At 37.7% G+C, this 13,739-nt stretch overlaps 1 protein-coding gene and 1 pseudogene across 1 annotated transcript; both read left to right on the top strand.

The window, feature by feature from the left end:
* The first annotated feature begins 2,733 nt into the window (after window positions 1-2,733).
* On the top strand, window positions 2,734-7,808 carry LOC137719837 (flap endonuclease GEN-like 1; annotated as a pseudogene).
* Window positions 7,809-9,425: 1,617 nt separating this feature from the next.
* LOC137719836 (two-component response regulator ORR24-like) lies at window positions 9,426-11,991 on the top strand. Its single transcript, XM_068458844.1, has 5 exons — window positions 9,426-9,567; window positions 9,685-9,837; window positions 10,389-10,820; window positions 11,032-11,108; window positions 11,194-11,991. Exons 1-5 carry the CDS (start codon window positions 9,426-9,428, stop codon window positions 11,989-11,991), a joined length of 1,602 nt encoding a protein of 533 aa, XP_068314945.1.
* Window positions 11,992-13,739: the final 1,748 nt, after the last annotated feature.

The raw sequence follows: 13,739 nt of genomic DNA, 5'->3' as shown, positions 1-13,739 counted from the left end.
AAGAAGCATTCACGCATGCCTACCATGAAGGCTCTGAGTGCTATTTTATCATCTGCCTCAGTGCAACGAAAGTACTCATGATTGAAGCGACCAACATATTCACTCAATGACTCGTCTGACTTCTGACAAATGGTGTATAACTCATTAGTGGAGTGTAAGTGATCAACTTGGAAGATGTGTTGAGCCACAAAGAGTTTTCTTAGCTCAGCAAAGACGACAATACCAATTAAGAGCTCCACCAAAGAAAGTTGAGGGGAATATAAGACATCGTTCCTCATCAATGTGTCTTCGATATGCCATGGTAGATTCAAAGATGTTTCCTTGTAGAGGGGTGCAAATGATCCTCCTTGTTAGAAGGCCTGGCCTTGGCTGATTCCAGTCAGGTATTTTAACCTGATGTTTGGCTTTTAGCCTGTTCACTTCTTCAAGGAGTTGCAAGATAAGGGGGTCTTGAGTTTAGTCAAGTACTATTAGAACGCTTCTTCGTAAGTTTCCCTCATCATTTGGAAGTATTGAAGTTTGGTCAAAGGCATGTGACCTTTCCCTGGATTCATCGTACTCGTTTCCAGGACGTGCCCATTGGAAATCCTCCTAGTCTCCTACACTTTCTTGTCCTTCTAAGGCTTATCGTTATTTTCTTAGAATGAGGGCTGGCCTACATTGTGGTAGAGGACTGAGCCCTTCGATGACCTTTGGGTTTTTGATCCTTAAGCTTATGTATATGAGGTTTTCTCGATGCTGCCTCAAAACGTCTTGACATTTGCGATAAACAGCATTCTATTCTTCTACTTCTTCTGTGATGAGCTGTTTCTCTCCACTTCTCATGCTTCAAGTTGAAGCTGTTGGGTTGAGAGAAGTCTCACGTTGATTAACACATTGATGGGTAGTTCGTTCCTCATTAAGAGTATCCATGTTGAAGACCACTAACCTTCTATGTTGGGGGCACTGACACAGCCCAACCTGGAATGTCCACTTGGACTCTGAATCTAGTTGTGTTGGTCGACACCTAAAGGGTGACGAAACCATAAAGTGTAGTGTAGTAGAAAAAGTATGTGAATAAATTTAAACCTAAAAGTGCCTAGTCAAAAGAATACGTGGGTGAGCGAGATTGAACCCATTTCACACGTGATGTCTGAGCATAAGACAGTATAGTAAATAGGATGATAGTTATACCACTGAAGATAACCATCTTTTGAGATTTTCCAGAATCCTCGTTTACACATAACATCTACTAAACCTGGAGGGGTGAAAAACAAAGTTGAGTGGGTCAGCAAAACAACGTTTGTAAGAAAACCTTTATTTTTGAACATAGTAACCCCTCGCTGTAAAATAAGTATAGTTTTCATAAAACATACTACGTAAGCATGTAACAAAAATACAACAGTAATATAACCAGAAATATGCCAAGTCATGATATATCAAATGTCGCGGTAACATAATCATGTGATAATCAAGTATAACTAAGTGCTCATCCATCTAAGCTAACACACGAGTTCGTACAAATAATTTCTAACACGAACAAGACTGGGTGTAATCAATACGCTCTAGTACTACAATCACGTGAAGGCTGCTGCTGAAGCACGGTCACATACTAGTCAGAATTGCCTAATGCAATCTGTACGACAGGACTGGCACCTAACTTGGATTCAAGGCGAGCAAACGATGCGAATGTGAACATACGCTTGAAGAATTGGCCCTGGCCCTGGGACGAGTACTAACACTGGGATGCATCAATGATGAGCATGTACAATTATGTATGAATGTCATGACAGTAATATCCCAACCATATAGCAGCATTTATCACATTTAATATCACAATAATGATACTTGGCAATATAAGCATAATAATGGAGTAAATATGCATTTATGGAAACTATAACTATGTATAGATATAAAAACAAACTGCCCACTCACCGATATGCAGTCAAAATGAAGTCTCCGAGCCTTGCTTGACCCCGTACGCCCTCGAGATACGTTTCCCCTATATATGAAATTACTAATTAACTTCGATTAATAACACATAAACGGAAACTTAAATAAAACCTTTGCAGATTGCTCAAACATAGTGTTTGAATATACGAAATTGATCTACTCGACGTCACGGACCTACAAAGATTGACCACACGCTGGCCAGACGCGCCATCACGCGCCACTACAAGTGGTTGCACAGGAAGCCACGTGCCCACGCACCACGAGTACAAACGTACTCGCCTTCTTCACGAGCTTCTACGTTTTGCAGGTTGAAGGTCCAACTTCCCGAGCTAATATCGAGCTCAATTTTCAATCAAATTCAAAGCTACAAAAACCAATTTGAAGCTAGGAACGTAGTGCATTGATTACCCCTATTGAAAGTTCATTTGTGGTTCGTGTTGTCTAGAAATTTGGGAATTTCTTCCCAACTTTTAGAGTTGATTTCTAAATAGCTAGCCAAACTCAGTGATTCAAAAGCTATTTTGAAGTTAGGAATACAGAGAACAAGTCTATACCTATTAGGAGTTCAGTTCTGGTGAAGGTTGACCGAAAAATTAGCAAAAAGTGACCAAATGGTCACTGTTCTTTGGCTAGAAAACTGAGCAATCTCCCCCTTTAGAGTTTTCTGTGCTAAAACATTCGTTCAAAATATGTACACGAGATTAATATCAACCCATAGGAATTAAATGATGGTTGCTAGGATTTCCCGAGGCTTACCTAAGCCGTGAACGACGAGAACTCATTGGAATAGCTTCGGAAACAATGGTGGTTCCATGGTTCAGGGAAAGAGAAAAGAGAAGGGACCTCTACCAGGTCTGGTTTCGAGATGGAGGGGTCTCAAGGGTGGTGAGACTATTGAAGAATGAACCACGGTGGCGGAGTTCATAGTGTTGGTGGTTCGGTGTGCATGTATGTATGTGTGTATGTTGCAGAGAAGGAGAGAGAGATACCGGGTTACAAAGAGAAAATGAAGAAGAAAGAGAGAAAAAGGAAAGGGAGAGTTCTCATTGGGTAGACAGAAAATGGTGGTGAAGTCTGATTGGGTGTTAGTTGAAGGGAAACAATTTGATTAGTGTGGAGGGAAATTGGGAAAATGAATGAAATGGAGGAAAATAAGGGTTTTGATTGGTGGATGGTTGTGAAAGAAGGGGACACAGATCCACCAATCAATGGTAGGATTGGATTTTGAATTTCAGATTTTGTACAATTTCTAATGTACAAAATCTGATTTCTTACTGTATTTCCAACACTGTTAATTTATACGGTCGTGTACAAAATACCCGTAGTTAATGTATTTTAATAAAGCGTAACTCTTTCATTACAGATCTGATTCGGGTCTAACTCGCGTCCATGCGTTCGTGACGACGAGTAGTAATTTAGTACAAAACCAAGAAAATGAAACTGAAGGCTAAAAACCACGTCCACGTCTGATTCCACTTTTTTCCAAAAAGGGTAAAATCATCAACTCACACCAACGAAAAAGAAATTACGGTGAAAAGTAGGGACGGGTCGTCACAGGCGCACAGGTGATGGTTACCATCCACATGGGTGATGGGCTCGTGAGATTGAGTCTGCCTAGCCTCGTGGAGCATCTGGAAGAGTTTCTCATACTGTTCTTGGAGGATCTCATTCTTCATTGCTATCTTGTTGTTTTAAGCCTCAAGCTCTTTGACCTTAGCTTGAAGATCAAACTTCTTTCTTTCCTTCCTTCGATGTCTCACACTAGGTACGAGAGGGGTATCGTTCTGCGTGTTGTGGTTTCCTTCGCTTCCCATGTTGGAGAGGGATGCTTGAACAAAAGAGAATGTACGACTGATAGAAACTAGCTTGACTAAGCTGGAGAGAGTAGGAATAAGTGTCATTCCCACAAACGGCGCCAAATGTTGATAAACAAAATCAATGAAGACTTTGGAACAACATAAAGTGTAAAGTTTGTGACCTTTGCTCAATTGCTTCGGTCACCTAGTGATGATAATGTGTAAAGAGATAGAGATAGGGAAGCAAACACAAGATGTACGTAGTTCACCCTAAGTCTGGCTACGTCCACAGAGTAGAGGAGTTCTCATTAATAGTGAAGGGTTTACACAAATACATAAGTTTAAGCATAATCATCATTAATAGGTTCTGTTAACCAGGTAAAGTACAAGAATGACTTTAAGGATTCATTGTAGGAGAATGATCTTCTTTTATAGTTGAGGAGAGTCTACAGCTTTTGTCCGCGTTCGATGTGGGACTCTATGAACTTTATTCTAACGTTGACATGTGTCGTGCTATGATTGGCCTCCTGGTTGGAGGGAAACTTTTGTGCTTCAACAATGGTGCCTTAGCATAAACCCCTCAGTGGATCCTTGAAGGTATGAAGTTGACCAGTGCTTGGTAGTTTCGGGATAGGTCAAGTATGGTACAAATAGATTCCACCAAGCATACTTAGGCAATCTAGAGATTCAACCTAGATGCAACCACATAAAGACAAAGACCCAAAATTGAATCCCGGTTTAGCTTAACCACATTACCAAGTTCATTTAACCAAATTCACCAAATTCAAAATCTTTCTTTAGTGGGTCACTCACTCACTAAAAAACTCAAACCAAATCAAAAGAACTATGAGTGACTTGATCCCTCAAGAGGGTACGTGGTCAATCTAGGGCTCGACCTAGGCACAATCGCAAAATCAAACAAACACCAAAATCCTCAAGTTACAATTTATTCATATTGGAATCAAAGGGTTTTTCCTTTTTAACAAAGGATTGTAATAGATGCGTAGTATAGAATGGGTTGAACTCAAATTAATAAAACCCTCTTTGGAAAAATGAACGAGGGTAAAATTGTGTCGAGTGAATTATTTGTTTACATATTGGGTACAATTTTTGCTCAACACCATGATTAGTTTTCTTCCTGAAAATTTTGCGATTAGTTTAATTTTGTTTGAATTGGTATTATTTCTTTGGGCAACATAGATAACTTTTGGTTTGTTGGTGAGGCATTTTGAATGCTTATCAGTTATTTACTACAGGTGGTTTTATAGGAACTACTTGAACCTTCTTGGGATGCTTGTTTTAAAGGACAAGGATTGTCTGCCCTCCCACTTCCGGTGCTCTCCCGTGCTCTCCTATTTGTGTGGTCACGGTTAAGCCACGTCAACATTTTATATTACTATTCATTTTTATCTTATTATCTCTATAAAAAAAACAATATAAAATATTGATGTGGCTTAACCGTGACCACACAAAACAGGAGGGCACGGGAGGGCAGACAATCCTTGTCCTGTTTTAAAAGCAGGCTGAAGCACTATGTGCGCAGTTAAATGGCGATGGTCATGTAGATGCTTGCATTACATTTGACAGTGATGCATTCCTCTTTGTGGTTAAATGTGTAATAAAAACCTTTCGATCCAATTCCAAAGTAAGTATTGACATTTTCTTTTTAGGGTTTTTGTCCAGTTTCACGCGAAGGGAAATAATTGGGATTTTAGATTTTAATATCCTCCAAGATATTAAAAAAAACATCCACCACAGGCCGATGACGTGGTGAATTTTCAAAAGGCGGTGTGGTCATTTGAAGTAACCACAATGAGAATATTGTGTGGTGGTTTTGATATTCCATCACGGGATTAATAACCGTTGTAGATTATTCACTTTTAACAACAGGTCAGAATCTGACTGTGGTGAATTAATGTAATCTACCACGGGCTACATTTAACTGTGGTAATTGAATAGTTTCTACCACGAGCTGTTGATGCCGGTGATGGAATTGATGTGGTAATATATGCTGTCATGTACTAGTGTCAATAAGTTGAACTGTCCCCAGCTTCAGCAATTGTTTCTGCTTTTTCTTATATAATTTTTATGCATATGAACTCATATGTCTTCTCTTGCCAGTTCTCTTGCCTTACTATCTTTTCAGGCACTAAGAGAAACTCATTGTATGCAGGAACCATTTGAATGTTACTATATGTCAGATATCGAAGCTGGTCTTGGTTTGAAGAGGAACCACTTGATTGCTCTCTCTCTTTTGGTTGGAAATGACCACGATTTAAATGGGGTCCAAGGCATTGGGCTTGATACAGCTCTTCCTTTTGCCCAAAGTTTTTGTGAAGAAGAGATAATGAGTAGGGGTATGATACTAACTGGTTTCATTTTTGCTTAAAATGTTTTACGAAATGAATTAAAGATCACATTTCATGCAGGTTATGTGAAATAGGCAATGGTGATGGTTCTCTCTTTCATGGTGGTATGAGATCTGTGGATGATAGCATACCCAGATTGGATGAGAGCCCATTAAAGACAAAATTTTCTCATTGTTCTTTTTCTGGGCATCCCGGCAACAAAAGAACTCATTTCAAGTCTTCCTATGAATTCTGTATCAACGCAGTTGGTGAGGGTTGCATGAAAAAATCAGAGGGGTTCAAATGCAGTCTTTTCCGGTGATATGGTACGTTGATTTCCCATTCTGATACTTAGGCATCACCATGAGTATATCACCTTTCTAGTATGTTATATCATATCAACACAGTGGGCCCATCATAAGTCCAATTCAGATAGTGTTTGTTACAATAGTTAGCAATGTTCTCTGTATTCCATCCTGTTGGATTTTTAGATCGCCAGGCCCACCCCACTCTAACGATGCCGATATTGCCCCCAACTTCACCACTTACCTAATCCATCAGGTGTAGGGTTTTACCAAGATTGTAAGGAAAAGGAGCAGAAGAAGCGAGAAAACTGGCGATTGAAAGTTCTCAGCAAGATTGCACTGGAGCCAAATTTCCCCAATGATGAGATTATTGAAATGTATTTGCGCAACAACCATGGTTACTTCAATGGTAAGTTTCAACATTCTTCCTATAACTGGTACAAATATGGAACAATTTTTTTTTACATAGAATGGATCCAGTAGGGCCCAAGAAAACATTTGTTTTTCAGAAAGGAGTTTGTCACTTGCATATGTTGTTTTGTGAATGTATCTTGCCATTTTCACTGAGCAATCATGATTTAAATTTTTTGCAAAGAAAATGACGGTCCTAGAGTATCATGGGAAGTCCAAAGACTGAGATGCTGGTTCAGTTCTTGACTTATCATCAGCGGTGGGAACCGTCTTATATTCGCCAGAGGATGCTGCCTATGCTTTCAACTATTTTTTTTTGAGGGAAATGGCTAAAAATCCCGTGAAAAGTTTATTATATGGGCAGTATAAGTTCAATTCCATAGACCGCTTGAAGATAAGATATGGGCACCAATTTTATGTGGTCAAGTGGAAAATAGCTGCACCTACAATGGGTTGTGTCAGTTACTCAATCCCTCCGGAGGACTCAGATATGCAACAAGATGATGTTATGGAGGTTGATGAATCCTTTAGTGCATTGGATGAGTCTGATGTTCCTACGATAGATATTAGTGGAGGGTGTTGCTTTTTGTTGACCGATGAAAATATGAACGTCGTCCATGCTGCTTTCCCGGTGGAAGTTGACAGATTTTTGAAGGAGAAGGTGTAATTTCTCTCCCCTTTTATTGTTCTTTTTTCTTATTTATGGTTTCGTTTTCCAACTCTCTTACAAGGCTTTTTTAAAGGGCACTAAATGATCATGGTGTCCTGTTATGAATTAAGCAAAATCTTACAGGCCTGTGTGCCTAAAACTTGCAGGAACTGAAACAATTGAAAAGAAGAAAAACGACTGATGGAAAGCCAGAAACAACAGGATCAGAAGGTGTCTTGCTAAATATCACAAAAATTTTCCATTCTGCCAAAACACAATATGAGACAGAACTGAAACTAGCAAAGAAAAGAGAAAACCGTCGAGTTCAAATCTCCCTAAGTCCGTGAGACGTCATCTTTTGTTTTGACTATGGCAATTTCAGATCTGAGGCCCTTGCTGCAGCTATTTAGGAATATCATTTAAAGATGTATGGTTAAGTGAGTCCTACCTGTCATGAGCTTGCCATGTGTATTTTTGTAAAAAATTAGGGTTTAGGTTAACATAGGGTTTAGGGTTTTTGCATCTTCATTAAGTGAGCAAAGCAAGATTTCTGGTGTGTTTCTTTTGAATTTTTTAAAGCTACCTCTTTTTGTTTTGCTGTAATGCTACCTCAAGTCTGATGGATTCATCATCGAACTACATTGATGTAAATTCCAAGTTCCAATTGACATCTAGTGAAATCAAATCTCAAACAACTTGTAGTTTGCTATGGAAAACATGTTGCAAGTAGCTCTTTTATTTGATGCGATATGTGGAACAATAGCTGGTTAAGGAACCACCTTTGGTTGGCACTGCATGGTCATGAGTTTGGGACACATGTTACGTTTTAACTAGACAATGTCTATCACTAAGCTTGTCGTGCTCCCCATCTTTCATCCTTTTCTCTAGATTATTGTGTGCATTTCAATTTTCGAGTTTCCGTTAAAATATTGTGTGCGCCGCCAATTTTCAGGTTTCCATTATATTATTGTGTGTGCTGTCAATTTTCAAGTTTCCGTACCACGACTGTATGTTAAGCTCATTGTGTTACACCAAAATTGTTAATTATGATATTAATGCATGTTTATTTAGTTCAAATAGATATTGAAATTGTTTTGATTCTTGGCTCCTCGTGCTTTTACTAACGCATACAAAATCGCGGCTACATGTTCGAGCTCATTGCATTTCGCCGAAATTTTTAATTGTGCTTCTAATGGCATATGATTATTTACTTGGAAAATTCCAATTCTTGAGAAACGCATATAGAATCACGATTGTACGTTGGAGCTAATTGCATTGCGCCGAAATGCTTAATTATGTGGCTAATGATATATGTTTATTTCATTTACTTGAAATTTACATTGAAGTTGGTTTCATGCTACAATTCGTAAATTAAAACCAGGAAAATCATGAATAAGATTAAATGATGAATTGGAAGGTAGTTCATCTCATTCTTCTCTCATTCCAAGTAAGTAAACATGCCATAAAAAGATTTGAAACGTACATGACATTCTGGTCAAAACAAATCCGTAATAAGAGGGTAACTGAATAAAACACACATGTATGTAATTATTTAGTTACCCTTGACCACCTTCTTCTTCTTCTATAACCGGCAGTTGTTCCTAAGTATGATTATCATGCCAATTTTACTTTTGACTTTGTTATAGTAATTAATGATTATTGTTACAGTCTCTTTTTAAATTTGGACTCCCAAGAAACTTCTACTTGTTCAAAATATTTGAAAAACTATGGATGCTCAAATCTATAACCAACATACCTGATTTGCTGAAGAAACAAAATGTTTATCTCCTCATAATTGTAATTAACAATACTTCTCATACATTTTCTGTAACAAATTGTTAGAACTTACAACACTACTATCTTCAGGTAAGTTACGACACTCAGCCCCAAACTTGTACTGTATAAGGATTTCAAATATCTGCATAAATTACGGGTTATTTTTCTCGTAAAATCTTTTGTAAGATTATGGCAATCATGCAAAGCCATGAATGATGAGAAGGCCCTCCCAGTCGAATCTATGAAGAATTGTAGTCCAGTATTTGAAGGTGTCACTGTTTTGGCTGTTGACGGTGATTCTGCATGTCTTACTTTACTATCAAGAATGCTTTGTAAGTTGGGGTATAAAGGTACTACCAGAAAACAAAACAGTTCTCCTCTATTTTTGGTTGAATTTGGTATGATTATATTTAAATTATTTTTCTCCTTGATAGTTTCTAACATAATTTACTCTTAATTCCTATCAGTTTTGACAGCACAAAGAGCCTGTGATGCATTATCCATTGCTCAGAAGAAGGAAAATGAGCTTCATCTTGTTCTGACTGAGGTTCACTTGGCTGACATGGACAAATATGAGCTCCTAGAAAGAATGAGAGCAGTTTCCAAATTACCAGTTGTTAGTAAGTCCTCAATCACAAAGGCACCATTTTTTTCTTTTGTTGGCAAGACAATATATTAAACTATTCTATTTTATAGAAAAGGAAATTCAAACCTGGGTGTAAGGCTTCATACACACTAGTCCTAGCCAATTTACGTAACCAATGTCTGCAACACTATTGCTATTACTTTTCATTTACTTATATAAATGTTATAAAGGAGCTGTTCATTCTCTTTATCATCATTTAATGATCAACTATAAAAGATCTCATTGAATTTGGAGACTGGTTAGCCATCCATATATGTTTATTCATCTCCGAATCTAATGAAATTTTTCTGTAGATGATATTTAGCGGTGATAATTAAAGAGAAAGAACGGTTTTGACTGTGACTTTGATCCGATGAAATGATGTCACATTGTCATTAAAGAAGAAAATTACTTCTTACATGTAACAAGCCAGGTTTGTCAACATTCTATCCATAGAGTTAGGCCTCTCTGATAGCATATGTTGCTGGACTTTCTATTCTAATTTTTGAATTTTTTTATATTTTAACTTTCTTAATTTTTATGCAGTTATGTCTGATGATGATGATGAGAATGCCATGCTAGGTGGGCTGTTCAAAGGGGCAGTATATTACATTGTTAAACCACTCACAATGGACAGCCTAAAAAACCTATGGCAATTTGCATTCATCAGCAATAGAGATGCAGTCACCACCAACAACAATAGAGATGCAGTGATAGATCTCACTGCAGATGACAGCAGTGGTGAGTTCCAACAGGAGTACACATCAAATGAGGGTTTGGAGATTGAATCGATTATGAAGAAAGAGAAGCAGATCAGCCATCAAAAATTGCTGAAACGGAAAAATCCAGAAGGGATGAACAAAGATAAGGGAGGAGATAATTCTGATTCAACTTGTACCCAAAAGAAGCCAAAGATGCTTTGGACTAACGAGCTTCATAAGAAATTCGTGCAAGCTGTTACGTTGCTGGGAGTTGATAGTAAGAGTCTCTTCTTATTTTTTTAATACAAGCAATCTAAGCTGCGGGGATGGGGATTCGAGCTTGGGTTCATAGGGGAGAGCACATCCACTCTAGCCAATAAGGTTGCACCTACGTATGCAGATTCTCTTCATATTATTTTTTGTGCTGAATTTTATTCTTGCTTTGGTGCCATTCAGAATTATGGTAGCTAATTTATTTCTTGACTTAGGTGCTCATCCAAAGAAAATACTTCAGCACATGAATGTCCCTGTCCTGAGGAAAGAAAATGTTTCAAGCCATTTGCAGGTTTGTTTCTTCGCAAATTCATATAACAAGAAACATCAACAGATTCTTTGCTCTGTAATCCTTGATTAAGCGTTATTTTCCGCAGAAGTATCGCCTCTCCTTGAAGCGGGAACAAGAAGAAATCATGATGAGGAAGGCCAGAGAAACTACAGAATCAAGTTTTCCTGCATCACCATTAAACTTTCCAGGAGGTTCTTCAAGTCAGTATCCAAACCGATCACCCTTCACATCAACAGCATATCAACCAGAAATCAGAAGCCTATGTCGGAACCCAAGTAGTAACATGACTAGACCTTCCCTTGGTTCTACTTTTGTATGTCTTCCTAGTGCTCAATCAAGCAACGAATCAACTTTTGCATCAAACCATTTTTCATCAAATTACAAAAATGGGCAACCAACCCTAAGCAATCACTTTGGAAAGGTTGCAAGTTATATGAACTTCGATTTCCCAATATTGCTGCATAATTATATACAACAAGAAGAGCATCAGCAGCAACTTATTCAACCACAGGTTTTGTTTTCACCACCATCGCAAATGCCTTCACCGCTGCCTCCGCCAGAAGGGAAACAAGGAAATAACATTTTTGGGAGCGAAAATCAACTTCAACCACAGGTTCTACTGGCACCGCCATCACTACCACCACCAGCAGAGGAGCAAGAGAACCATGATGACATTTTTGGGCTTGGAAAGCAGTTGCAAACAAATGATGTGCTACTGTCACCACAATGGAAATTGCCTTCACTGGCACCAACACCAGCAACACAGGAGCAGAAGGAAACTGATATGTTTGGGATTGAAAGAGGAGATATGGATGACTTATTCGACATTGCAAAAGGCACGACTCAGCAGTTCCATGATGTCAATTTTGATGATTTCTGGTGAGTTCTGGTGGTGATCAAGCATATATCTTGGGTTACGTTAATGCCAGTGTAAGTGTAATGTAAGCTTCATAAAAGGCTACTAATTATCCATACATACAAAACATTAATACAGAAAATTATACTCAGTTGTAAGCTGTTTTCTCAATGACAAAAGTGACAGCATTATTGGACACTGAGGATTTCATATATTTAAGGTTGAGAATTGGATGAAACTTAATTTCTTTTTTGTTAATAGATTTTAAGTTTATTGTTACAAGGACGTAGGCGACATTAATTTCATGAATGCATATATATCATGAATGCATACATACTTTATAATTATTATTCAAATTGATCCTTCGAAGCTTGGTTTGTTTCTGTTGCAAGCCAAGCTCCTCCAATGTAAATTTGAGTCTATTTCGACTTGAAAACGAGTTGTATCGGGCCGATTTACAGCACTAATTAAGCACTGATTACGAATAGGAGGGTGATATATGTATCAAATGTTAATCCTTTTGTGCTCTGCTCTAACATTAAAAGATTTTTAATTTTAGTTTTGATGTATCAGTTGGTAAAACAGAGAAGAACTTTATGGGCTGTTTGGCTGTTTGGATATAAAACTTTGTTTTTGAAACTAAGTAGTACTTTCATTATTTTTAAAATACAGAAATTGGATCTAAGAAGGTTATCCAACATTTTTTTTTTTTTTTTATAAATAATTTTCAATTAACTATTTAGTCCTTTTTTTCTTGTTCTATTTAGTCCTTTCAATATTAACTTCGTTTTAGTTAATGCAGAAAGCGCATATGACACTTTGTGAAATGTGAATGTTTGCACTTCCAGGCATAATTGATTTTTAAGTCAATCATGAAGGATCGTCACTATTTTTTAAGAAAAGGAAGATTAAGATTAGGCGAGTCGATCTAACACATAAGACTTGGTTATTAGGTTACCATGGTAGTCTTATTTTCTACACCAGTATAAGACGGTCAGAAAGGATCAAGGTCTTGATAATTAGCCATCAACTATAAAGTGGGTAGGGGTGGGTTCGGTTCTGTTCGGTTCGGTTTTGAAGAAGTTGAGGTTCCACCATAAAACCAATTGGCAATATAGGAAGTAACCCAACCTCTTATAAGCCTTTGCAAGGTTTTTCCTCCCATCAATGTGGGATTCATTCTCAATATGTCCCCTCACGTGTGGAGAATATTTAAGCCTAATATGTGGACAATACAACGGGATGACATGGAGCGTGTGTGACCATTTGACTTCATAGGTGTGACAAACTGCTCTGATACCATGAAGAAGTTGAAGTTCTACCATAAAACCAGTTGGCAGTATAGGGAGTAGTCCAACCTCTTATAAGCCTTTGCAAGGTTTTTCCTCCCATTAATGTGTGATTCATTCTCAATAAGTTTTTTGCCAAAACCGGAAATCGAACCAAAATTACTGTTCAATTCGTTTCGGTTCGATTTTTTGTCAGTTTGTGTTCAGTTCGGTTTGTATTTGGTTTGGTTTCAGCCTGGTTCAATTATTATTTTTCTTTTTTCCCAATAGAAATAAAAATTCTTAAGAAAACAAAGCTTGCAACCATTTTGTAATACATATTCCAGATGAGTATAAATAAATTCAAAGTCCCATTTCAATATAATCGATAAAATAAGCATTCCAAATTTCCAATAGAATCAAAGACACATTCAAATTTCAATTACAATCAAGTCTTCCAAAGTCCAAAGTTAAATAAACATCAAAGTTCAAATCTTCCAAAAGTCC

Source organism: Pyrus communis, chromosome 16 (genome assembly GCF_963583255.1).
Source record: "Pyrus communis chromosome 16, drPyrComm1.1, whole genome shotgun sequence".
Lineage (NCBI taxonomy): Eukaryota > Viridiplantae > Streptophyta > Magnoliopsida > Rosales > Rosaceae > Pyrus > Pyrus communis.
This window is presented reverse-complemented; position numbering and strand designations above follow the sequence as displayed.